Raw genomic sequence first — 27,939 nt, 5'->3', positions numbered from 1 at the left:
CATCAGCCAACTTGATTGACCATTCTTTTCATGATTTCGAGCCAGCTGTCTCTGTGAATAAGCAACTTCCATCCTCCTTGCAGTCATGCAATAGGGTAGTTGAGATGAACTCCTCTTGCCCTTCGGACACTTCCGCAAGCACCTTGGCCGTCTCAGCAAGAAAAACATTGATGCACAGAGTACACTCTGCTTCCGATGATACACCTTCCGCTTTGTTGGGGACTGTCACCCCTTACAATGATACTAATGGCGTCAGTCCAGCAACTGACCCGATGACTCCCGCTGGTGAAACACTTTGCGATATCACAGACCGATATCCTCATCTCAGTTCGCAGGTATCGCGGTGACTGACAGCCCTCGACAGCCACTGAGTGAAGCACAAGCACCAGGAGATTTGGTTGAAAGGTTACAGCCATCCTTATAACAAAGCGGCCGCTGACAACTCGTACATAGGGTCCGACCTTTTCGTTTGGGCCTCAGACACCAACATCACCCGCTGGTGGGGGGGGGGGGGGGTCCCGAGACACAAAGGGGGGAATAGTAGCCGGTGTGTGTGTGTGTGTGGGGGGGGGGGGGGGGTCGAGACTACGGACAACACCGTACGAGGCCGCCAGAGCATAAATCAAATCTAGTTGTAAACTCCCCTATGAGAACAGGCCCCTAGACGGGGATTATCTTACAACACATCTAAGATAGTACTGAGGTGTACCACACTGGTCATAAAGGAAGTCCAGTGGACTTGTCCACCTCTAAAACAAATGGCAACAATAATCATTCCTTGCCATGTGTAGGTTCAACTACAATACAACTAGTAAAATGCTTCAATCATGTGTTCCGGTAGTATAATATTTCAGAATAAATCGATAGGATAACTGGTCCCTTTGAGCACCAGTGCCAATACCAGCGACAGTCAGTCTAGCTACAATCAGCAAGAAGGTTAGAGACCTAACCAATCAAATTACCCTTGACGATAGTGACATAGGAGTCACTCAGAGTGCAACACGTGGAAGGGAATCTCCAGTGCACTCTTCCAATGGTTAACACATGTCACTAATAAATAGAATCCTCCATTCAGGAGGAAAATTATTAGAATCATTAACCACGATCACACCACGTACGACCGGTCCAATACTTAAAGAGTACTTCCGTCGTGAGGTTAGCTCCTCTGTGGATAACATAGCTATGACTGGTAGTAAAAACTACTACAGACTCCCTTGACACCAATTCTGACTGACCTCCAGGCATTGACCTGAAAATTACCTGACTACATCAGACTCATTCTGAACAAGTTGTAATCTGCCAGGATACTTGGTTTTCTTCCCTTGACATGTGCGCTTGCGTAAGCATAAACGCACATGCACAACGGAACATCCAATTAGAATTTATGCTAGGATCACTTAAGGGTCCAAGCAAAATACCAGCGTAAGTAAAGTTGAACATTTACTTCTAGGCCTTTGACTCTACAGCACTCACCAGTTTTCTTCCCAGAAGTCCATAGGTCATTCCTGTAGACTGCCCAAAACTAGTGCCTTACAGCTGTAAACTTATCATATAGTTATCAACTTAGGATAGTGCCTAAACAACACACCAAGTAGGAAAACCATAGATATGGCATTAGAGACAATGCCATGATAGTCATTTTGCCAGAACATTGGACGTATATAGAATAGTCCAATTCGATGATTTTTGTGTGAGAACAATTTTTTGTATATCTTTTGTTAATGCTTTCATTCCTTTTCGGTTCAGTGCCTTTGACACTTAGGAAGTGATAGAGCCATAAACAAAGTCCCCATAAAACCAACACTTAGTGCCACAATGCCGCTCATTGGGGAATGAATGTAATGATATATATTTCATGAGTGTGTGTGCGTTGTTAACATCTGCCTAAGTTACTGCCCAGATCTTCTAGCCTGGACGATGACCAGAAGACGAGTCCGGAACGTTGACCCCAAATCCGGACACCCACGGCCCATCCCTGTGGCGGCATGCCCCGCTGTCAGAGAGCCTACCAAGGTAAACCACCAGAGAGGGAGGGGGGGGGGACCGCAACAGCGATCACCAACCAGGACATCCCCTGGCCCTCCCTGGGGTACTTTGCAGCTTCCAGGGAACCAAACCAAGGTACATAACTAGAAGGGACCGCAACGGCGATCACCAACCGGACATCAACTGCCATCCTTGTGGTGGACTGCTCCGCTTTCAGAGAAGCCTACCAAGTTCAACCACCAGAGGGGACTACAACGATGATCTACAAACAGGACATGACGTGTTCATGATTTTATTTTGATTCAGGACAAACAAGATCCAAACCACCAGGGGGGGTATGTCATGACGTTGCCCTCGTTGGGTATAGCAAGCCCCATCCCCCTCTCCCTGCCTCCCCCTTGCCTCCTTCAACTAGGCTGCTGTGGTCAGAGAGAGGTCGTAAATTCCTGAGAAGACCCTGTCACATGGCCCCACAGTATAAGAGGCAGAGTAAATTTCCATAGAGCACAAAGGAATTTCTTCCACCTCACAGAACTTGAGGTACGAACAAATGTCATGTTCTGGGGGAAAGTATAAAAGATCGGTGAAGAATCCAGCTATGAACTGGTCCGTTTGTTACAACTTGGGGAAGCTCATGGGAGACGGTGTGGCCACATTACCATAACGCTGTTTATATAATAGCCTCAGATATGAGGTTTACATCTAATTGTTGTATAAGATGAATGAGTGAGTATGATACTGTTTGTAAAATTGTGTAATATGATTTTGGACTGTTTAATGAAGGAAAATACAATTCCCTTTTGATTTGAACTAAATCAGAGGACCGCCCCTGAGCCCAGTTAGGGTCAGGCATCCTGGGACAGCCCCTTTTCTGCCATTCCGAATAAAACCCAACTTTGAGAAATGATCACCAGACCATGTTTTTCTCCATTAGGAGAGGACGAAGGTTGTAGACCATTGCTGAATCTTTTAACCATACCACGTGGTTAAACTCTTAGACTATCGATATGACAGAATAATAACAAGTCTTTGATATTAATTACTAGTCTGCAGCTAGGAATTCGGTATCATTGAACGCGAAGAACGAAAACCGCCGAAACACACTGAGCGTAAATATATATATTGATTGCAAATGTTCCCGAATGAGTGAGCGTTCATGTGCAAAGGATTAGCATTTCAATTGTTATAATTATCACTCTGTAGTGACTTCTTAGTCAACCCCCACTTCCCCTTTTGTCTAACAAGCCGCGATGCCGGTTTAGCCCACTAGTGCACATTCCCCTATCATTTCTTGTAACCACATTTACTTTGTTTGTTTATGCATTTCTGTGAATTACTTACTTAGTAATAAATAAATGATTTAAGACAATTGATGTATGGATGACTCAGTAAAGACTGGGTTTGTGCAGATAACCAACAATTTACGACGTTTGGAATGAACCTAACGTGAGATAAATAATTAATTAATTAGAGGACTAATTGAAAAAAAATATATATATATATATTTTAGGAAATGATAACTTTGTAATCTGAATATTTTTCCTTGGTGCCCCGACTTCCTAGTTAATTACGGTTACATGATTAATCAGTTGATCGCGTAATACTATTTACAGAGAATTTAATGATAGTAAAGACACGACATAACCCTTGTACTAGAAAACACAATTATGTTCACCAACTACCTCTGTCAAATGAATAATACGCCTTGGTGATAATAAGGTAGACATTTCTGGAGCAACCTTGGTACATGAACTCACACAGCGGGCATATATTCATGATATTGGCTCAAACTTATTTAGGAGCCCATGCGGGAGGGCACTACTGAGCCACTGGTGTGAGGACTAGCTCATCCCTACCTCCCTTCTCCTACCTCTCTAACTTCACTGATGATGGCTTCCAATGAGTTTTCTGCTGTTTATACACTATGCATCGCTCCTTCTCACTCCATGGTGGAGGAGTGGGGCGAGGGATGAGAGGGAGACAGATAGGAGGGGTTCTCCCCCCTTCTCTCTCTCCCTCCTTGTTCACTATTGTATTTTAATGGAGAGGGGCCTTACCATGAGTCCCATACATTATCCCCTAAAACAGTTCATATAGAGCTTGGTCATAGGTCATTAAGACAAATACTTGGTTGTCTACCTCCTCCTCCATGCACAGCAATGCTGCACAGCATTCATTAATCACACACACACATTTCAAGATAATGCTCAGCGGCAGCAGCATAACCACATGGCCAGTCTTACGGAGTAGGATGAAGGGGGGGGAGAGAGAGAGAGAGAGAGAGAGAGAGAGAGAGAGAGAGAGAGAGAAGAGAGAGATGGACGGAGGGAGAGAGAAGGAGGCGGAGAGACAGAGAGGGAAAGTAGCACAGACAGCCACACGGCCAGCCTGACAGAGTGGGATGGAAGGGGAGAGAGAGAGAAATGGAGGGTGGGAGACATAGACGGGGGGAGTGGGGCACAGGCACACGGCCAGTGTGACAAAGTGGGAGAGACAGAGACACAGCAAGAGAGAGAGAGAGAGAGACACAGCGAGAGAGAGAGACACAGCGAGAGAGGGAGAGAGAGGGAGAGAGAGGGAGAGAGAGAGAGCGAGAGAGAGGAGGAGACAGAGGGAGAGACAGACAGGGGCCCTCCAGCTAGAGAAGCCACTAGACCTTGACCTAGACCTACTCCTCATTCTCCTCGCTTTCCTTTACCTCTCTCCCTTCCTCGTCCACTTCCTGCTATGCTAGAGGCCACTGTACTATACCTACTACCCACTCCTTAACATATTTGTCTCTTCCTTGCCCTCCTCTCTAGCCCACTGTGCTATACCTGCTAGAGTCCTGCATGGGGTCGGATACCCACGGTTCAGCTGGCGGATGGAATTAAACAAATTATTTCAACCTGCGGGTTGGCTCGCGGTTAAAAACTATTATATTTCTGGTTGGAAACGTTTTATATCAAGGTACAATATTTGTTTTACAAACCCAGGACCTTGTTGTGTTGTGAATTCCATTCTGTGAGAGGTCATCTAGACATAGTAGGCTACCAGCCACACATACAGCGAGAGGGTGTTGAGCAGGGAACTGTCCATTATTTGTGTGGGGAAATACAAAATAAAAAGGTTATGATGGGGGTATACACCATCATGGAAACAGGTGCTGCACGAGTGAAATCCCCGGTTTTGGAGTGGAGAAGGACAACAATCCAGTAGATGGATAGGCGACACAGTCTGCAAAAATTGCAAGCAGGTATTTGTTTACGACAGCAGGAAGACAGCAGGAAGACAGCAGGAAGACAGCAGGAAGACAGCAGGAAGACAGCAGGAAGACAGCAGGAAGACAGCCACGTCTCCCATGATTAAAGTAGGCTTTCGTTCAAGTGATGGACTTTTTTTTGTGATAATTACATTGGCCTATGTCTTTATTGTTTAAGTAGGCCTATTTGTAGGTTAATTCAGGCTTTTGTTCATTTAGACCATACGCAGACCATATAAAGTTTCAACCGATGCGTCTGGTAAAAGTTTAAGTATAGCCTACTAAATAAATGTATTTTTGAAGCCTATACTCGACTCTGGGAATTGTTTATTTAAATTTCCATTAAACTATTTGATTATCTAAACAATATTGAACGTAAAGGTCTGGTTTTGTTATGTCGGCTATAGGCTTTCATTACGTAACAAAGCAATTGTTTTTCCAAAGGAATTTGAGTTGTCAATGTGCCGCATCGCAGTGTGAAGATGAAACTAGACTGTTGTTAATTCATGGCATGGTTTCCTTTTATCCAAATGATGCATAGACATGCGGACAAATTAATTACTGCAAGGAAGGGGAATAATAGCCTACTACTCGAGTCATAAAAACAATTCAATCATTTGATCTACCTGTGGCTATGGAACTCTGTTCCCAGTCCATCCAGCCGTGCTGATCCAGTTTCCGCTGTTCTGCCTGCGGCCATGGAACCCTTACCTGTTCACTGGACGTGCTACCTTGTCCCGGATCTGCTGTTGTGTGCGTGTGCGTGTGTGCGCGTGTGTGTGAGTCCGTGCGCTAGCTACAGTATGTGCTCAGTGTTAGCCTCCTAAGTGCGTGTGCTTAGTTTTTAATCTGAAATCCATAGCTGTCTGTATAGCTGTGTCTGTGGGTGATCGGAGAGGATCTCACCTCTATTTGCCATTCAGACCTGTCATGGTGGGGTTAATACATACACAGGAGGATGACAGCTAGATAACACCCCAGTCATCAGCTTATACCTTCAACAACCATCAGTCATCCTGGAGAAGCCAGACAGACCAGGAGGATTTGGGTAAAGATGTTACCGTCTCTCTTTCTGTTTCCCTTTCTGTTTCTGACTCTCTTTCTCTCCGTCTCTCTCCCTGTGTGTCTCTTTCTCGCCCTCTCTGCATGTGTCTCTCGTTTTTACTTTCTCCCCCCTCTCTCCACCAGACTGAAAAAGAATGAGTGAAACAAAGATGGACAATTAAGCCTCTGACGGTTGATGAGGTGGCCACTGAAAGGTCATGTGGCTTCATATAGGGCAATGATAGACAGAGCTTACTGTGTGACACACACACACACACACACGGCTCAACTCACTGGGATCCTAATCACACCAACACTTAAAGTGTCTAGATCCTACTGAGAGCCATTCAAATCAGCTTACTCTTTTTACAGTGAATTTGAAGCACTCTGACATAATGTAAAAATCCTTCCTCTGAGCTGGTGGAATACTATCATAAAAGAGACCCGTAACAAAGACTGCCTCTCAATATCCAAGCCCTCACTGAATATCCAAGCCCTCACTGAATATCCAAGCCCTCACTGAATATCCAAGCCCTCACTGAATATCCAGGCCCTCACTGAATATCCAGGCCCTCACTGAATGTCCAAGCCCTCACTGAATGTCCAAGCCCTCACTGAATGTCCAAGCCCTCACTGAATGTCCAAGCCCTCACTGAATGTCCAAGCCCTCACTGAATGTCCAAGCCCTCACTGCACACAGAAGAAGTGCACGCCGTAGGAGTGTTGTTGAAACCAAGAGGCCTGTGCCAAAGAGGGTGCTAAAATATGACTGATAACTGATTTAATAGTCACAGAACCAAGCAGATAATTCAGATTTTTCTTAAGGCAAGGACATTCATATCTGTCAGTCAAATGAAACACAGCGTGTTTTTGTGCATGTTAGGAATGGTAAAAGTCCCCCCTAACCACAGATCTAAGACCAGATTACCTTCCCCCAATCCTAACCTTAACTATTAGGGATGAAAAATAACCCTGGACCATTGCTTAGAGAATACTTCTACCATCTGGCTTCTGAGCCCAGCCCAGCCTACTCCCCAATGTTGGAGGGGTAACCTTGCCACAGCACTACACAGCACTACGATGGACTTCATGAGAAAACAGGCTAGGCACAGCATCCATCCTCATCAACGGGGCCACAGAGATGGTCAAAAACATCAAGTACCTCGTCGTACACATCTGAGGAGCTGAAATGGTCAAACCACACAGACACCACGGTGAAAAAGGCATGAGGCTGTAGAAATTCGACCAGCCAGTGTTCTACAGGAGCACCATCGAGAGCCTACTGTCGGGCTGCATCGCTACCTACAGTGGGGCAAAAAAGTATTTAGTCAGCCACCAATTGTGCAAGTTCTCCCACTTAAAAAGATGAGAGAGGCCTGTAATTTTCATCATTGGTACACTTCAACTATGGCAGACAAAATGAGAAAAAGAATCCTGAAAATCACATTGTAGGATTGTTAATGAATATATTTGCAAATTATGGTGGAAAATAAGTATTTGGTCAATAACAAAAGTTTATCTCAATACTTTGTTATATACCCTTTGTTGGCAATGACAAGTCTTCACAAGGTTTTCACACACGGTTGCTAGTATTTTGGCCCATTCCTCCATGCAGATCTCCTCTAGGGCAGTGATGTTTTGGGGTTGTTGCTGGGCAACACGGACTTTCAACATCCTCCAAAGATTTTCTATGGGGTTGAGATCTGGAGACTGGCTAGGCCACTCCAGGACCTTGAAATGCTTCTTACGAAGCCACTCCTTCGTTGCCCGGGCGGTGTGTTTGGGATCATTGTCATCTTCAATGCCCTTGCTGATGGAAGGAGGTTTTCACTCAAAATCTCACGATACATGGCCCTATTTATTCTTTCCTTTACACGGATTAGTCGTCCTGGTTCCTTTGCAGAAAAACAGCCCCAAAGCATGATGTTTCCACCCCCATGCTTCACAGTAGGTATGGTGTTCTTTGGATGCAACTCAGCATTCTTTCTCCTCCAAACATGACGAGTTGAGTTTTTACCAAAAGGTTATATTTTGGTTTCATCTGACCATATGACATTCTCCCAATCTTCTTCTGGATCATCCAAATGCTCTCTAGCAAACTTCAGACGGGCCTGGACATGTACTGGCTTAAGCAGGGGGACACGTCTGGAACTGCAGGATTTGAGTCCCTGGCGGCGTAGTGTGTTACTGATGGTAGGCTTTGTTACTTTGGTCCCAGCTCTCTGCAGGTCATTCACTAGGTCCCCCCGTGTGATTCTGGGATTTTTGCTCATCGTTCTTGTGATCATTTTGACCCCACGGGGTGAGATCTTGCGTGGAGCCCCAGATCGAGGGAGATTATCAGTGGTCTTGTATGTCTTCCATTTCCTAATAATTGCCCCCACAGTTGATTTCTTCAAATCAAGCTGCTTACCTATTGCAGATTCAGTCTTTCCAGCCTGGTGCAGGTCTACAATTTTGTTTCTGGTGTCCTTTGACAGCTCTTTGGTCTTGGCCATAGTGGAGTTTGGAGTGTGACTGTTTGAGGTTGTGGACAGGTGTCTTTTATACTGATAACAAGTTCAAACAGGTGCCATTAATACAGGTAACAAGTGGAGGACAGAGGAGCCTCTTAAAGAAGAAGTTACAGGTCTGTAAGAGCCAGAAATCTTGCTTGTTTGTAGGTGACCAAATACTTATTTTCCACCATAATTTGCAAATAAATTCATTAAAAATCCTACAATGTGAGTTTCTGGATTTTTTGGATTCTTCTCATTTTGTCTGTCATAGTTGAAGTGTACCTATGGTGACAATTACAGGCCTCTCGCATCTTTTTAAGTGGGAGAACTTGCACAATTGGTGGCTGACTAAATACTTTTTTGCCCCACTGTATATGTACATACCTACCTCAATTACCTCGTACCCCAAAACATTGACTAAATACTGATGCCCTGTGTATATAGCCAAGTTACCGTTACTTATTCCTCATGCTATTATTTTTAAATTTGTATTATTTTTTTTCTCTCTGCATTGTTGGGAAGGCCCCGTAAGCAAGCATTTCACTGTTAGTCTACACATGTTGTTCACCAAGCATGTGACGTAACATCTGATTGATTTGAGCAAGGCACGGCAACACCACCGCCGCTGACCGCAAGGCGCTACAGAGAGTGGTACGCTCTGCAGAACGCACCAATGGGTGCACACCGCCTTCCCTTCAGGACACCTACAGCACCAGATGTTGCAGAAAGGCCCAGAAGATCATCAGGGAACTCAGCCACCCGAGCCACGGCCTGTTCTCCATGCTTCCATCACTCAGATGTGGGCAGTACAGTAGCATCATGGCAAAAACTAACAGACTTGCCAATAGCTTCTACCCTCAGACCATCAAGCTGCTGAATAGCCACCACGAGTCAGCTACCTGCTCCCCCTGTACCCCTCCTGTCCCCTCCCATCACTTCCTGATGGCCACTGATGTTTAGTGACCTGAGGGGATATCTGTTCCCTGAGCGCAAGAGAGAGGAAGAGAAAGAGATGGAGCACAGCAGGAGACCAAGAGAAAGAGGGGGGGAGGTAGAGAGAGGGTGGAGAACACAATACGAATGAGGAAGAGATAGGGGGGAGTACAGCAGGAGACCAAGAGAAAGAGGGGGGGGGGGGTAGAGAGAGGGTGGAGAACACAATACGAATGAGGAAGAGATAGGGGGGAGTACAGCAGGAGACCAAGAGATAGGGGGAGTACAGCAGGAGACCAAGAGAAAGAGGGGGGGGGGGGGAGGTAGAGATAGGGGGAGTACAGCAGGAGGCGGCGTCAAAATGTTATGAAGACAGGCCCTGCACGACAGGCTGGTTTGTGGTGGTTGACTGGTTGATTATCACGGCAGCAAGGTTAAGTGTTCTTATAGTCTGGAAGGTGTCTCTCTCCGCTCCGCGAGGACAAAAGCAAGTTGCCGAGACGCCTGGCTAATTCTCGGCTAAGCCCTCTCAGGGTCATACAGCAGTCTATTATCCAGACTATGACCTTACGGGCAGCTCAAACATTCTAGACATCTCAAAACACTAATCTATGAAAATAGTCAGGGGTAAGAGTGAAGGGAATCTAGACAATGCAGTCATATTAGTATCAAAAGTGCACTCGACCCTGTGCGCAAATCAAGGTTTTCAAGAACCCTCTGCTCCGATTTGACACCTGCTACTGTGCTGCTGCTCTGAATGGAACTCTGCTATTCCTGTGACTTTCCTACCACAGTGACATCTGTATGCTCATTTCTACCGCTGAATATTTCATAAAGTGGTACTCCATCTCGTCACGTCTCATGGTTCTAAGCAGAGCCCCCTGCATGCGTTTATGAAATAGAATTTTACTGGTACTAGTACTTTTGGTAGGAAAGCTCTGGTTTAGTGTAGTTGCAAACAATTCGGATTAGCTTTGGCTATTGGAATAAATACCACAGTATATAGATTGTGAAACACACAACGTATGAATTCAAAAACACACAAGACTTTGGCTATTCGACTAAATACAATAAATGACAGCATAGCAACAATGTATCCATTACAAAACCCGGCAAGCATCTAAGCGAACAGGAGACGCAACAGAAATGAGCTGCCGGACTGCAGTTCAATGCGTCCGCACTCTAATTGTCTGTGTTTCCATTCCACCTGCTGTCTCATTTAAATGTGTCTCAGGTAGCCTCCGCTCCGACTGCCACAACTGCTTTCTACATCAATCTGGAAACTCATTTGCACACGTTCTATTGATCTACTCCCAAAATAAAAAAAATTAAACGAGTTGGGGGGAAAAAAGGCCAATCTAAACTCTAGATTAAAAGCTTCATTAAATGTGAAAATTGGTCAGGGAATATAGAACATCTGTCTCTGGCCCTGCATCACAAACTCCAAGGTTAACAAACAACAATTTACGGCTTTGAGATGCAGCCAAACCCGAGACGGCTCGCCATACCACTGAGCTCACAGTCTTCACAAAGACAACAAGAGTTTGCCAGGCTTAAAAGAAACTTAAAAAGTGACTGCAGGCGTGTCTGGATAATTTAAAACAATGGAATAAGGTGTGTGGGTGTGTGCGCGTGCGTGTGTAAGCTGTGACCTTGGTGCAGCTTTGTGAAGATTTGGCACCAGTACCAGGTATTGTTTTAACTGTCTCCTGGTTAGATGTGTTTGTAGTGTTGTTTATGGAGTGCTGTCAACACAAACTACCCAGAAAAGCTGTACAAACCACACTCTACCCAGAGAACCTGCTCCCTGTACAAACCACACTCTACCCAGAGAAGATGTTCCCTGTACAAACCACACTCTACCCAGAGAAGCTGTTCCCTGTACAAACCACACTCTACCCAGAGAAGCTGTTCCCTGTACAAACCACACTCTACCCAGAGAAGCTGTTCCCTGTACATACCACACTCTACCCAGAGAAAAGCTGTTCCCTGGAACAAACCACACTCTACCCAGAGAAGCTGTTCCCTGGAACAAACCACACTCTACCCAGAGAAGCTGTTCCCTGGAACAAACCACACTCTACCCAGAGAAGCTGTTCCCTGGAACAAACCACACTCTACCCAGAGAAGCTGTTCCCTGGAACAAACCACACTCTACCCAGAGAAGCTGTTCCCTGGAACAAACCACACTCTATCCAGAGAAGCTGTTCACCGTACAAACCACACTCTACCCAGAGAAGCTGTTCCCTGTACAAACCACACTCTACCCAGAGAAGCTGTTCCCTGTACAAACCACACTCTACCCAGAGAAGCGGCTCCCTGTACAAACCACACTCTACCCAGAGAAGCGGCTCCCTGTACAAACCACACACTACCCAGAGAAGCTGTTCCCTGGAACAAACCACACTCTACCCAGAGAAGCTGTTCCCTGGAACAAACCACACTCTACCCAGAGAAGCTGTTCCCTGTACAAACCACACTCTACCCAGAGAAGCTGTTCCCTGTACAAACCACACTCTACCCAGAGAACCTGCTCCCTGTACAAACCACACTCTACCCAGAGAACCTGCTCCTTGTACAAACCACACTCTACCCAGAGAACCTGCTCCCTGTACAAGCCACACTCTTCCCAGAGAACCTGCTCCCTGTACAAACCACACTCTACCCAGAGAAAAGCTGAGTCCTACACTGAGAAAACCTACTCAGTAAAAAACAAAATAATTAGAGAATAAAGTTGTATTGGGCCTGTCTTATATTTGGTGTGTGTGACTGCAGACTTGCCAAGTCAGAGTGGGTCTGTCTTACCTTTAGGATGTCCTGGGTCTGTGAACTCGTACTTTCCCATCCCCACCGTCCTCAGCATCTGCAGCCCATTGGGCCCTCTAGGACCATCCTGATTGGCTACTGGAGTAGGAGGAACTAGCCGCGCCAACTGCCCATTGGTCAGAGGCAGGGCATGGGGCTGTATGAGAGGGTGAGTTGGGTGAGAGTGGTGAGGAGGGGGGTGAGGCGTCAGATGACCGTTCCCCATCATTCTGTGGTTTTGTTGGTTGGGGTGCGCTCCCCTGGGACCACCTGAGGGGGTAGAGAGGGGCGAGGAGAAGACAGGGGGCTGGGCCAAGGGATAGGGTGGCTGGTAGGGCATTTTGAGCACCATGGCGGGGGGTTGGTGGGCAGTGGAGTGCGGGGGTAGCTGGAAGTGGGCTGTCATGAGTGGGTGGGGGTGGAGGGGCATGGGTGACTGGATGGAGGGAGTCAGACCTATAATAGGGCACTGGACAGTGACACTGTGGCTGAAGGAGGGGGGCTGGTGGGGGTAGGAGTGGGGCAGGAGACTGGACTTGGTCACTGCTGCTACAGAAGGTACCCATGGAGGACCTGGAAAGAGAGACAGGGGAGAGAGAGCGTGAAGAGAGAGGAGAGGAAGAGAGCGTGAAGAGAGAGAGAGAGCGAGAGAGCGAGAGAAGGAGAGGAGAGGAAGAGAGGAGAGGAAGAGAGGAAGAGAGAGAGAGGAAGAGAGAGAGGAAGAGAGAGAGGAAGAGAGAGGAAGAGAGAGAGGAAGAGAGAGAGGAAGAGAGAGAGAGGAAGAGAGAGAGAGGAAGAGAGAGAGAGGAAGAGAGGAAGAGAGCGTGAAGGGAGAGAGAGGGGGAAGGTAGGGGAGAGAGAGAGAGGACGGAGAGAGAGAGAACACAAGGGTGAGATAGGGGGGAAGGAGAGAGTTTAGATTATTATTACATAACCTCATCATTTACTTGATCCTTTTAGATAGCTGAACAAATTACACAACAAATTACTTTTCATACACCACAATTCAAAAGTTTGGGGTCACTCAGAAATGTCCTTGTTTTTGAAAGAAAAGCACATTTTTTTGTACATTAAAATAACATCAAATTGATCAGAAATACAGTGTAGACATTGTGAATGTTGTAAATGACTATTGTAGCTGGAAATGGCAGATTTTATATGGAACTTCAACATTGGCGTACAGAGTCCCATTATAAGCAACCATCACTCCTGTGTTCCAATGGCACGTTGTGTTAGCTAATCCAAAACCCTTTTGCAATTATGTTAGCACTCTGAAAACTGTTCTGATTAAAGAAGCAATAAAACTGTCCTTCTTTAGACTAGTTGAGTATCTGGAGCATCAGCATTTGTGGGTTCAATTACAGGCTCAAAATGGCCAGAAACAAATAACTTTCTTTTGAAACTCGTCAGTTTATTCTTGTTCTGAGAAATGAAGGCTATTCCATGAGAGAAATTGCCAAGAAACTGAAGATCTCGTACAACACTGTGTACTACTCCCTTCACAGAACAGAGCAAACTGTCTCTAACCAGAATAGAAAGAGGAGTGGGAGGCCCCGGTGAACAACTGAGCAAGACAAGTACATTAGTGTCTAGTTTGAGAAACAGACGCTTCACAAGTCCTCAACTGGCAGCTTCATTAAATAGTACCTGCAAAACACCAGTCTCAACGTCAACAGTGGAGAGGCGACTCCAGGATGCTGGCCTTCTAGGCAGAGTTGCAAAGAAAAAGCCCCATCTCAGGCTGGCCAATAAAAAGAAAAGATTAAGATGGGCAAAAGAACACAGACACTGGAAAGAGGAACTCTGTCTAGAAGGCCAGCATCCCGAAGTCGCCTCTTCACTGTTGATGTTGAGACTGGTGTTTTGTGGGTACTATTTAATGATGTTATTTTAATGGACAAAAAAAATGGCTTTTCTTTCAAAAACAAGGCCATTCATAAGTGACCCCAAACTTTTGAACGGTAGTGTATATAGGGGCCTTACAGTTAACATATTGACCATATACACTGAGTGTACGAAACATTAAGATCACCTGCTCTTTCCATGGCATAGACTGACCAGGTGAATCCAGGTGAAAACTATGATCCCTTATTGATGTCACTTGTTACATCCACTTCAATCAGTCTAGATAAAGGTGAGGAGACAGGTTAAAGAAGGATATTTTTTCTACTTCGAGACATGGATTGTGTATGTGTGCCATTTGGAGGAAAATGTTTTTATACATCAGCTGAGCTAAAAGTTCATCAGAGAACACACACAGGAGAGAAGCCTTACGCCTACTATCACTGTAGGAAGATAATCTCTCAACCGAGCCACTTAAAAAGTCACCAAGGTATACGTAAAGGAGAGAAGCCTTCCTACTGCTCTCAATGTAGAACCGAGCCACTTATAAAGACACCAATGTATACATACAGGAGAGAAGCCTTACTACTGCTCTCACTGTAGCAAGTCTCTCTCAATCGAGCCACTTAAAAAGACACCAAGGTATACATACAGGAGAGAAGCCTTACTACTGCTCTGATTGTAGAAAGAGTTTCTCTCAACAGCGCAACTTAAAAACATACCAATGTATACATTGAGGAGGGAAGCCTCAAGTTCTCTCAGACCAGCTAAGATTAAAGTTACTCCATCAAGGAATCCTCATCTCATAAAATAATTGGTAACAGTGAATTGGATTAAATGAAAAAAGCATAGCACATTCTATTGTATTCCTATTGTTTCTCAGTGTGAGAGAACTGTGCAGAGGAAAAGGAGCGTTATAGAATGTCATCCTCTCTTTACCGATCAGTGTGTACCTCGTCAGTTTTTGTCTGTAATGTCTTTGTCGTTATATGTCGGATCCCAGTAAGACTAGCTGTCGCCTTTGTCATCAGCTAATGGGGATCCTAATAAATGAAATAAATGGGCAAGGCAAAATGTTTAAGTGCCTTTGAACGAAGTATGGTAGTAGGTGCCAGGCGCACTCGTTTGGGTCAAGAACAGCAACCCTGCTGAGTTTTTCAAACTCAGCAGTTTCCCATGTGTATCAAGAATGGTCCACCACCCAAAGGACATCCAACCAACTTGACCCAACTGTGGGAAGCATTGGAGTCAACATGGGCCAGCATCCATGTGGAACGCCTACAACACCATGCCCCGACAAATTGAGGCTGCAACTCAACATGTTATTAGGAACGTGTCCTAAATGATGTGTACACTCTGTATATACACAGTATGCCTACAGGGAACACGTTCAGTCCATGGTATTAGTGATGAGCTCCGTTTACCATGTAGCTAGCTAAGTATGTATTTACAGTATTTTCTACTCTGACGCATACGAGAGCGAGAATGTGTTAGACTGGAAGAAGAGAACTTCTCAGTACATTATGGTCATCCATCCTCAGGCCAACTATCTCAGCACTATACCACTTTATTCCTACTGTTCTCAACTTGAGCCCTAAACTTGATTAAAACCAGAGAGAGAGAGAGAAATCCGATATAATATTATTATGCTCCTATAGTTTTGGCCTGAGTAGTAGGATTTCAACGAGGTGCCAGAATTGATTACAGCCTGATACGTATCTTCTCCTTCCTGTTCTCCATCTTGAGTTATTAAAGTGTTCCTGTACATTTTCTGAACTACAATCAGTCTTTGGACTAAAATATATAATGAAGTGACAAGACGGAACTCATTAGCGATGGCTAACATGCACTCACATTTGCGAGTCCTCTTGCGGCAGAGCTAATGAAAGGTTTAAGAAGGGAAATGTAATTGCATTAACATTAAATGGATCCCTTCTCCTGATTGCTCTCTTGTACCCCATCATTTAAATGTGTGAGCATTAAATATTGGTTGTTTCGTAAGTGCTCCTTGGTCCTTTTATAAGAATTCTATTTCAATTTGGTGAATTGCTCAATCAACCTCTAATTGTTAACATACCGACTGAGGCAATGCTTCAGAAATCAAAGTCCTTCTTTCTCACAAGCGAAAAGTTAACTTTTCCAGACAGAAACTTCTTTAAAACAACCAACTGCAGAGAAGTTCCTATTTAAACCATTGATTCACTCTGGCAGTTGGTGGGGAAGTTTCTCGCGACTCAGTTCAGTGAAGTGCGGAGCTAGTTTCATTGTGGATGCCAGACGTTCACAAGCACGCACGCACGCTTGGTTTGAGTGCCATATGCAGCAGCATGGGTGACATCTCACTCCGTGGTTGAGGCTGGTGTGTGTTTGTTTCTTACGCCACCAGACTGTGTGTGTGTGTTTGTGTGTCAGTCTGTGCTTGTAGGCAAAGCCTGTCGTCTGGCCACATTACTAATACCACAGGGCTTCATAGACCATTCAGCCACCTCTATACCCCACACAGCAGGGTCCCTGAGGACAGTGTGTGTGTGTGTGTGTGTGTGTGTGTGTGTGTGTGTGTGTGTGTGTGTGTGTGTGTGTGTGTGTGTACACGCGTCCCTCTATACCCTCCCAGCAGGGTGTTTAGGGGACAGAGAGCACTGCTCTGAACCCCAACCTCCAGAAGAGGAACACGATAGGAATATTGTCCTCAAGTGATGAGTTGAAGAAACTAGCCAAAGCTTTTGGTCAAAGCCACTGTGGTGGCAAAGACTCTCAAACAGACAAGAGCAGAGAGTACTTACTTATTAGTTTGAGAAACTAGACATTTAGAAATGGCGGAGGCATATCTCAAATAGAAAACAGCAGAAAATATATTTCCATTAAGTAGGTCTTAGTGATGTTTTTGAGAAACTAGATATTTAGTAGTAGCAAAGCCTACATTGGCAGTCTCAGCTGACAAGAGTTCAAATACTTATTTTCCATGAAAAAGGTATTATTTCTCTGCGTGTACACAATCAGCTGTGACAGGGTAATTATTGAAATCTTTATTGAGACTGCGTCAATTAATTAACAGATCATTTGTCGAGTAGGTAACATAGAGCTACAGTACGACGGTTATGGAATACTGACTACTCAAGAAGTAGACAGTGGTCATGGATTCATTGCTATAATACCATACAATACATATTGTACTCTATATTGATGTATACACAGTGCAGTATATAACGAGTGTTACTTGAATATACAGTATTCATTGCATTGCTCGCTATAGTATCAGGAACGTGGAAACTGGATATTTGTTATGGAAGTATACCACATTCATTGCGTTTCTTGAATACATCGTTGGATACAGCTTTCATAGTGTCTAGAGTATATTAATCGTGGAGGTGCCAATGGAGCAAGTGCAGTGGCTCTGTATGTGTATTGTTCTTAAATTAGATCCATTCTCTGTGAGCAGGAGGCAGAGGCCAGCAGAGTAGTGTAACAGAGGGAAATTGACTGCTGCAGGGCACAGCCATTCTGGGTTCACTTTAGTACTATAGGTTCTCAACTTCTGCAGCTCCTAAATTTAACCCATTATTGTCATTGTCATTTATACTCGTGAAATATCCACCTCAGAGAGATGATTTGTTTAAAATCAGAAAATATTACAATAATACAGACTATGATTGCTATAACTAGTATTGCGTGCAGGTGTGTGTGTTTGTGTGGTGTGTGCCGCCGCGTATTGTGTGTGTTTATACGCGTGTATACACGTGTGTGTGTGTGTGTGTGTGTGTCTGTGTCTGTGTCTGTGTGTGTGTGTGTGTGTGTGTGTGTGTGTGTCAGTACCTATGGGTTCACAGTCTCTGTGCTGTTGTTTGGCAGGAGGTTCATCAGTCTCCCAGGGTGTGAGCTGGTTGATGGGTGTCTGTCCCCACCTCACCCCTGGAGCTAACAGCAGACCTGGAGCCTGGCTCTCCCTCTCCCCTGGAGACACACCTGATACCTGGGAGAGAGAGGAGAGAGAACAACACATTAGAAAAACAGCAGGAAAAAACTAGCTCTGACACCTAGGTATCAGTGAGTGAGTGAGTGAGTGAGTGAGTGAGTGAGAGAGAGAGAGAGAGAGAGAGAGAGGGATGAACAAATCAGTTTATCGGCCTTCAACTGACACAGGAGATAAACAAGAGCTTAGAAAACCACAAAAATAAACATCAGGTCTGATACACAGGTAAGAGATAGAGATATAGAGAAGAGATGATCGGTCTGTTACATGAAAAGGTTGACTTGTTTGTCAGCAAGCTTTGCAGACATAGATGATCAGGAGAGCAACTGCACTAACTGGTGACTGATGTAGATTATAGTTCCATTACGGCAGATATATCAACATCCACATTCAAGTGACGTTCTATAGGTCCTTACTGTGTGAGACCACACACCTATTCAACTATTCATTAAACCATTCAATTATACCTTGCAGTGTGCAATCAAAAGGCAATTAAACGTTTGTATAGTTTTGAATTTCTCCAGATCAGGACATGGGCGCTTATTAAAATTGTGTCTAGCTGTTACTAATCATGAAGCATAATTGACCTGTAAATATGGTCGATTAGAATGAAATGTGGAGGGGGGGTGGGGATATTAATGACTCAGACTGGATTATATCCATCTTCAACAAACAATACAATATTGAGATACCTAAGTCTGATGTGTATATACACTGCTCCAAAAAATAAAGGGAACACTAAAATAACACATCCTAGATCTGAATTAATGAAATATTCTTATTAAATACTTGTTTCTTTACATAGTTGAATGTGTTGACAACAAAATCACACACAAATTATCAATGGAAATCAAATGTATCAACCCATGGAGGTCTGGATTTGGAGTCACACTCAAAATTAAATTGGAAAACCACACTACAGGCTGATCCAACTTTGATGTAATGTCCTTAAAACAAGTCAAAATGAGGCTCAGTAGTGTGTGTGGCCTCCACGTGCCTGTATGACCTCCCTACAACGCCTGGGCATGCTCCTGATGAGGTGGCGGATGGTCTCCTGAGGGATCTCCTCCCGGACTTGGACTAAAGCATCCGCCAACTCCTGGACAGTCTGTAGTGCAACGTGGCGTTGGTGGATGGAGCGAGACATGATGTCCCAGATGTGCTCAATTGGATTCAGGTCTGGGGAACGGGCGGGCCAGTCCATAGCATCAATGCCTTCCTCTTGCAGGAACTGCTGACACACTCCAGCCACATGAGGTCTAGCATTGTCTTGCATTAGGAGGAACCCAGGGCCAACCGCACCAGCATATGGTCTCACAAGGGGTCTGAGGATCTCATCTCGGTACCTAATGGCAGTCAGGCTACCTCTGGCGAGCACATGGAGGCCCAAAGAAATGCCATCCCACACCATGACTGACCCACCGCCAAACCGGTCATGCTGGAGGATGTTGCAGGCAGCAGAACGTTCTCCACAGCGTCTCCAGACTCTGTCAAGTCTGTCACATGCTCAGTGTGAACCTGCTTTCATCTGTGAAGAGCACAGGGCGCCAGTGGCGAATTTGCCAATCTTGGTGTTCTCTGGCAAATGCCAAATGTCCTGCACGGTGTTGGGCTGTAAGCACAACCCCCACCTGTGGATGTCGGGCCCTCATACCACCCTCATGAAGTCTGTTTCTGACCGTTTGAGCAGACACATGCACATTTGTGGCCTGCTGAAAGTCATTTTGCAGGACTCTGGCAGTGCTCCTCCTGCTCCTCCTTGCACAAAGGTGGAGGTAGCGGTCCTGCTGCTGGGCTGTTGCCCTCCTTCGGCCTCCTCCACGTCTCCTGATGTACTGGCCTGTCTCCTGGTAGCGCCTCCATGCTCTGGACACTACGCTGACAGACACAGCAAACCTTCTTGCCACAGCTCGCATTGATGTGCCATCCTGGATGAGCTGCACTACCTGAGCCACTTGTGTGGGATGTAGACTCCGTCTCATGCTACCACTAGATTGAAAGCACCGCCAGCATTCAAAAGTGACCAAAACATCAGCCAGGAAGCATAGGAACTGAGAAGTGGTCTGTGGTCACCACCTGCAGAACCACTCCTTTATTGGGGGTGTCTTGCTAATTGCCTATAATTTCCACCTGTTGTCTATTCCATTTGCACAACAGCATGTGAAATTTATTGTCAATCAGTGTTGCTTCCTAAGTGGACAGTTTGATTTCACAGAAGTGTGATTGACTTGGAGTTACATTGTGTTGTTTAAGTGTTCCCTTTATTTTTTTGAGCATTGTACAATACAATAGTGAGAAATGTTATCAGAACAGCACAGCCTGATGGAAACACTGGGTCAACCACCATCAGACCCTACAGCAACACACGTCAACCACCATCAGACCCTACAGCAACACACGTCAACCACCATCAGACCCTACAGCAACACACGTCAACCACCATCAGACCCTACAGCAACACACGTCAACCACCATCAGACCCTACAGCAACACACGTCAACCACCATCAGACCCTACAGCAACACACGTCAACCACCATCAGACCCTACAGCAACACACGTCAACCACCATCAGACCCTACAGCAACACACGTCAACCACCATCAGACCCTACAGCAACACACGTCAACCACCATCAGACCCTACAGCAACACACGTCAACCAACATCAGACCCTACAGCAACACACGTCAACCACCATCAGACCCTACAGCAACACACGTCAACCACCATCAGACCCTACAGCAACACACGTCAACCACCATCAGACCCTACAGCAACACACGTCAACCACCATCAGACCCTACAGAAACACACGTCAACCACCATCAGACCCTACAGCAACACACGTCAACCACCATCAGACCCTACAGCAACACACGTCAACCAACATCAGACCCTACAGAAACACACGTCAACCACCATCAGACCCTACAGAAACACACGTCAACCACCATCAGACCCTACAGAAACACACGTCAACCACCATCAGACCCTACAGCAACACACGTCAACCACCATCAGACCCTACAGAAACACACGTCAACCACCATCAGACCCTACAGCAACACACGTCAACCACCATCAGACCCTACAGCAACACATGTCAACCACCATCAGACCCTACAGCAACACGTGCACACACACACCACAGAAGTATTGGCACTCCATCTCCAGTTGGATGTGGAGGTTTAAGAGCGAGGCTAGAGTACACCCTGATTCTCCAGCTAACCACAGCCTGGCTTTTACATTAAAGAGATTCTTCTGTACTTTTGTATTCTTTTTTTACCAGTAGTTCTGAAAGTAGCACTCATGAGCAAAATGTGGTCCCCAAAAATGGAGTACTACGTCACATAGTCTGCCACAGTGGATGTGTCATACTAACCATTTAACCTAGCAGTCAAACACAGAAATGGTTCCAATCTTTTTTCACCACATAGTGAAAAAATTTCATTTGTTCACATAGTGAATTTTACAAACACTTCAAATTAAATATTTATTTGGTGCAGCGTTACCTTGGTGTGACGTTTTGATAACCTTGTAATTCTCTCTCGGCCAAGGTGAGTTTTAGCAATATATTCACCTCAATTTAGTAAAAAAAAAAAGGGAAATACTAATGAGCAACAGAGAAGACCTCCTGCACGTCATCGCTAGCCGACACTAGCCGATCCATGTGCTGTATTGAAATTCATTGAATAAAGTGTGGAACTTCTTCCGTCCCCTTTCTCCGTCTTAGCTAGCCAATGACTACTTTAGCTAGCTAGTTAGCAGAGCAGTAGATCAAAATGTATTTTGTATTACTTGTTTGTGCAGTATGTCGACTTTGATTTCAAACCCTATGGCATTTTTCAATGATGAGCATTAAAAGGGGAGACTGTCTGGCCTTGTGGAGAAGTGCAACTATAGTGAAGGGTAGTAACATACCGTTTTGGTCAAGGCCAGCATGAGGGATAAATGTTTATCCTGAGTCGGTGAGTGTAGCTATTAAGTTCAGTTTGAGCATCTTAGCAATATAATGTGTTCTATACAGCTGTTAACATTCGACAAGGAAAGAGACACTTAATCAATTATATAATTAACCAGATTACCCCGGATACCAGACTTAGATGAGTGATAACTCAGTTCTAGAATGTTGTCATTGATGAGAATGAATCTAAAAAATCTATTGACATTCAGAATTGACTTTGTTTAGACATCCAGCCTGTATTGTAGTTTCATGACCAGAGACACATTTTCAAAGGCACAGTACTTTTTTTTATTCGGAGTGGTACATGCATTCACACAGTCTTGATTTATAGGATCCTTCCCCCTGTATGATTGATATGGCAAGTGATGAAATCCCAAGTTATCAATTAAACGTTTATGGAAAAACTGCACTTGTCTTCATGTGAAAATGAGTTATTAAATATTCTAAAGCTGTCATGTCATCAATCAAATCCAACTTTATACAGTATACAGCACATTTCTTACAACAAATGCATTTCATGGTGTTCAAAGTTTCATGAATTGAAAGGCATGTGTCACTTAACATCCTTCCTGTTGGCAGGTCTCTATAGGTGACCAGGGGATTCTCTCTACCACATGGGAATGCCTCCGTGGAGCTCATCAGTGTAGCCATGCAGCCTATTTTGGCAGTTCACAATATCTGCCGTACAGATGTGGAATTCGAGTGGAGGAAGCCCAACCAGGTGCAGTCAGCGGAGGACCTGTACCCGGCTGAAGACTACAACCCTCTGTCCCGAGAGCCCACAGAGGAGGATCTTCAGTGGCTAAGGAACAGACTCTGGGACAGGTACAGTGGAATGGCAAGTCTCCTTGAACCTGAGCCAGAACAACCGCTACCCTCCCCGTCATCCCTGTCTGTACCGGACATTGTTAAAAGAACAAGGGCACCTGGGGCATGCAGGCATCCTGGCCGGCAGGCAACAGTTGGACACCACACCAACCCCAACTGGCACACCATGAGAAGAGGGAGGTTGACGTCCAGCAATTACAGAGCAGCGGTTAAGGCCAAGCGCGTTACTCAGTCGCTGCTAAAAGGGTCCTCAGATCAGTCGTTGGATGGGGTGTCTAAAGTGGGGCACAGATAACAAAGAGGAGGACATCAAGGCATTCAAAATGGCTACAGCAGGCTTTCCCAAGTTCAGTCCTGGGGACCCCAAGTGGTGCATGTTTTGGTTTTTGCCCGAGCACTACACAGCTGATTCAAATAATCAACTAATCACCAAGCTTTGATGATTTTAATCAGCTGTGTAGTGCCAGGGCAAAAAACTAAACATGCACCCCATGGGGTCCCCAGGACAGAGTTTGGGAAACGCTTTGCTAAAGAGATGGATGTGCAGGAGTCAGGGCTTTGGGTCACGGGTTCTGGGATCCTGGATGCCTCACCGGATGGTCTGGTGGGTACCACACCAGTGGTGGAAGTCAAGTGTCCCTATGGTGCAACGGACCTTACCATTGAAGAGGCAGTGAAGTCGAAGAATTTCTGTATCAAGGAGGGAGGGTCTTACCGCCTCCGTGAAGACCATCCTTACTGGCACCAGGTCCAAGGTCAGCTCCACATCACTGGAAGGGACACCTGCTTCTTTATTGTGTGGACCACCAAAGCCTCCATCACCATCCAACGTGATGACCTCTGACAGACTCATATTGCTCTTCCTGTCAGTACCTGTTTTCAGGGAAAAAATATTTCACATATTTCATACACACAGACTAGTTTCCCAGAATAGGTTTTATTACATACAAGTTTTGTTCAAAGCAGCCAACTAAAGTAATGTAGTTCAGTTCATCATGGGAACAGTTGGGAATTTAAATCTGTGATGTTCAAATTATTTATTACCCCCCTCGTGTCTTACTTGCTGAAGGCCCCAGTCATCCCTGCTTGTACCTGATATTGTTGAAAAGCAAGTGAACAATGAATAAAGATCATACACAAACAATATAACCTATTCTAGGAGCCTATTACATTCAGGTTTTGCTCAAAGCAGCCAACTTAAGTTCAATCACAAAGGCTGGTCTTAGTGCATCTCCTCACATTTTCCATTCAGTAATAAAACACAATTCACATTGCATTTTTATCATGGGCACAGTGGGAATTTATATCTGTGCTGTTTAAATGATGTCTTATCCCCCAGAGTGAGAGAGAGTACGTCACTTCCAGCAGATCACCTGGCTGAGGGTGGCATTGATCATACACTGCTGTTGGTGGGGTGAACCTGACGTTCCGCATGTAACATCTAAAACATGGGGAGAATGGGACCTAAAGTCAATTTCAAAGCATCTATAAATTCAATGTTTTACACAATATTGTATCATATTTGACGAGTTACTGACCTGTCAGTCCACAGGCTCGATGGGCTGTAGTCTCCACAACTGGACGCTCGCACTCAGCTCACACTGGCACATGATGTCTATGCACTGGATGGCCTGAGGGGTTCACTCCTGTTGCACTGGAAAACAAAGAGACATTTAGTCAGTGGTGGGTCTTTTTCAATGCCCTATCAACATATTTATCTGGACAGAAAATGTCTTGTTATAAGACAAACCCACCTTGGACAATGTGACAAGTGGTCTCTCAACAGTCTGGATCTTCCTCTTCTGCCATGTTGGATGAGCTACCTTTTCTGTTAAATAAAGGGCACATTTCTCTTTCCCAACAGAAAATGGAAGCTTCAGACCTGAGCACTGTCACTGGGTCTCCAGTATGCCCATCTGACAAAAAAGCTACTTTTACTAGCTAGCTAGGCTGATTACTAAAATGGTAACATTTATTTAAATACAATAACCCACAGACTTGACTATAGTAATGGTAAAATAGACTGGGCTTTGGTCTATCTGCACATCTAAAACCCTACTATGTGGATGGGACATTTCTGCTGGGATGGAGGAATCATCTCTAATGCTCTAATGATGAGGATACTATTTGCCTGAAAAGGTGAAGAACTGCTATGAGCTACATGACTGTACCTATGCATCTAATTCTCAAGAGGAAAGTTAAAACCCTCAGCCGTGAGGTCACTGAGGAGGATCGACAATGGTAGGGAGATCGTCTGAAAGGAATTTATATGCAGGGATTATACATAAGGATCTTGTGCACTGGCCAGCAGACCTTGATTTCTACTTGACCAGGTAACATTCAGGTCCTGAATCTGTGGCATGCGATGTATGTAAAGGCAAAATGTCACTGCTGTGTCTGGCTAGCTTCGCACATAGTCTACTAGCCCAGTCTGAAAAGTACTAGCTGCGGGCTAGCTTAATTTCATAAGCTTATCTTATCCTTGCCAGCCAGCTAGCTAAATATCCCTTCCCTGGTGGGCTAACGCTAGCTAACATATGACTGTGTAAAGAAGCATGACTACACAAACCGCGAGCTAACGTTCACTAGCTAGCTCACTAAAGAATTGTCAATAAAAATGTCACAAGTCATTATGCTAGCCCATACAGCTTTATTTTTTACTTGTAAGGAAGGTAATGTGCGTTGTACCCATAACTACAATCAGTGGTTATCTAGCTTTCATAAGCACCTAGTTAACCACAGAACTTTGACTAGGAAACAGTGCTTACCTTATCACATGGCTCCAGCGACGCCTCTTTGGCGGGAAGAAAAGAAAATGCACGTGTGCTTTTCGGAATAACTTAGATAACTTAAGGCTTCGGATCGACGGAGAGATTAGCTGGTTAACTACAAAGGCCAAGGTAATTTAAGACATTATGCTAATAAAAAAAATGCTAGGTAATTTGAAAAAGTACAGAAAAAAATGAATTACACAAGAAATTACGAGAAATACACGACGTCAATTATTTACAAGAGGAACTAAAAAGGCTATAATATCTACTTACTAGGTTACTTGCTACTTGTTGATGAGAGTTTGCATAGAGAAATGTGGAGGTTTTTTCACACCCTGTGCCTCGAGTGACAAGATGTGTAGTTCTGTATGATAGCCACATTAGTGGCTAATTAGCATTTCCTTTGGGGGGGGGGGGGTAATTACAGGCGAATAGATTGATAAAAGTAACCTTGTCCGAGAGAGATCTGCGCAGTTATCAAAACGCCACGACGCCAGGGTAAGCCTAAACAAAACACAGACCTTATATGAAGTACTTCTAAAATCCCCTACGTAAAAATGAATGGTGGAAAAATTATTGGAACCATTTCCGAGTTTTACCGCTAGGTTTTATGAAAAGACTCGTACTGTGGTACTCAATATGTGCACCTTGTCATATCTCTCTCGTTATGTCCATTGAGCTCCATGATTATGCATGTATGAACTACACATTGACACATCCAGCCCCAAGCGGAAGGTTTAAGTGTGAGTCAAGAGGTATGAATACTTTCTGTAGGCACTGTAGTACTGGGTCAGACCACACTTTGCCTCCAGAGCCTGAATTCTTCAGGCATGGAAATGTTGCTCAATTGGTATCAAGGGACCTAATGTGTGCCAGGAAAACAGTCCCCACGCCATTACACCACCGACGGTGTGGTTGTCTGCTGCAACAGCCCATCCGTGACAAGGACCGACGAGTTGTGTGAGATTCCGTTTTGCACACCACTGTTACACTGCACCATTATTTGCCTGTTTGTGGCCCACCTGTTAGCTTGCACAATTCTTGCCATTTTCCTTGGACCGCTCATCAACGAGCTGTTTTCGCCCACAAGACTGCCGCTGACTGGATGTTTTTTTGTTTGTTGCACAATACTCGGTACACCTTAGTAACCATTTCCGAGGTACTAGAACCAGCGCGCCTGGCACGGATTCTAATGCCCATTCTAATGTTCAATCGAACAGTAACTGGATAACAGTCTGCCTGCTTTATATAGCAAGCTACGGACATTTTCGTGAACGGGGTGGCGTGGCTAATAAACTGGTGAGTGTGTGTGTGTGTGTGTGTGTGTGTGTGTGTGTGTGTGTGTGTGTGTGTGTGTGTGTGTGTGTGTGTGTGTGTGGTTTTTATATAAGCAGTGCCAGTCAAATGTTTTTCATTCAAGGGTTTTTCTTTATTTTGACTATTTTCTACATTGTAGAATAATAGTGAAGACATCATAACTATGAAATAGCACATATGACGGCAGGTAGCCTAGTGGTTAGAGCGCTAGGACATTAACCGGAAGGTTGCTGGATCAAATCCACCAGCTGACAAGGTAAAAATCTGTCGTTCTGCCCCTGAGCAAGGCACTGTTCCACCGGCGCTGAAGACGTGGATGTCGATTAAGGCAGCCCCCCCCCCCCCCCCAACCTCTCTGATTCAGAGTGGTTGGGTTAAATGCAGTAAGACACATTTAAGTTGAATATATTCAGTTGAACAACTGACTAGGTATCCACCTTTCCCTGTCCCTTATGGAATCATGTAGTAACCAAAAGTGTTAAACAAATCAAAATATATTTTAGATTATTTAAAGTAGCCACCCTTTGCATTGATGACAGCTTTGCACACTCTTGGCATTCTCTCAACCAGCTTCACCTGGAATGCTTTTCGAAAACTCTTGGAGTTCCCACATATGCTGAGCACTTGTTGGCTGCTTTTCCTTCACTCTGCGGTCCAACTCATCCCAAACCATCTCAATTGGGTTGAGGTCGGGTGATTGTGGAAGCCAGGTCATCTAATGCAGCGCTCCATCACTTTC

General features: G+C 44.9%; 1 protein-coding gene across 1 annotated transcript in view; it reads right to left on the bottom strand.

Annotated features, from left to right (window-relative positions):
• The window catches only part of LOC110530907 (kelch-like protein 29), a 330,236-nt gene that overhangs the window by 128,845 nt on the left and 173,452 nt on the right, over positions 1 to 27,939 (bottom strand). The window contains exons 4-5 of the mRNA XM_036985426.1: positions 18,163 to 18,319; positions 12,508 to 13,080 (exon numbers count right to left, since the gene is read on the bottom strand). Coding sequence (XP_036841321.1) covers positions 12,508 to 13,080; positions 18,163 to 18,319 — 730 coding nt within the window. The remainder of the gene's footprint in view (positions 1 to 12,507; positions 13,081 to 18,162; positions 18,320 to 27,939) is intronic.

The sequence above is a fragment of the Oncorhynchus mykiss genome, chromosome 8 (genome assembly GCF_013265735.2).
Source record: "Oncorhynchus mykiss isolate Arlee chromosome 8, USDA_OmykA_1.1, whole genome shotgun sequence".
In the NCBI taxonomy this organism is placed as follows: domain Eukaryota; kingdom Metazoa; phylum Chordata; class Actinopteri; order Salmoniformes; family Salmonidae; genus Oncorhynchus; species Oncorhynchus mykiss.
The sequence above is the reverse complement of the archived record's forward strand: the minus strand, read 5'-3'. Positions and strand labels throughout refer to the sequence as shown.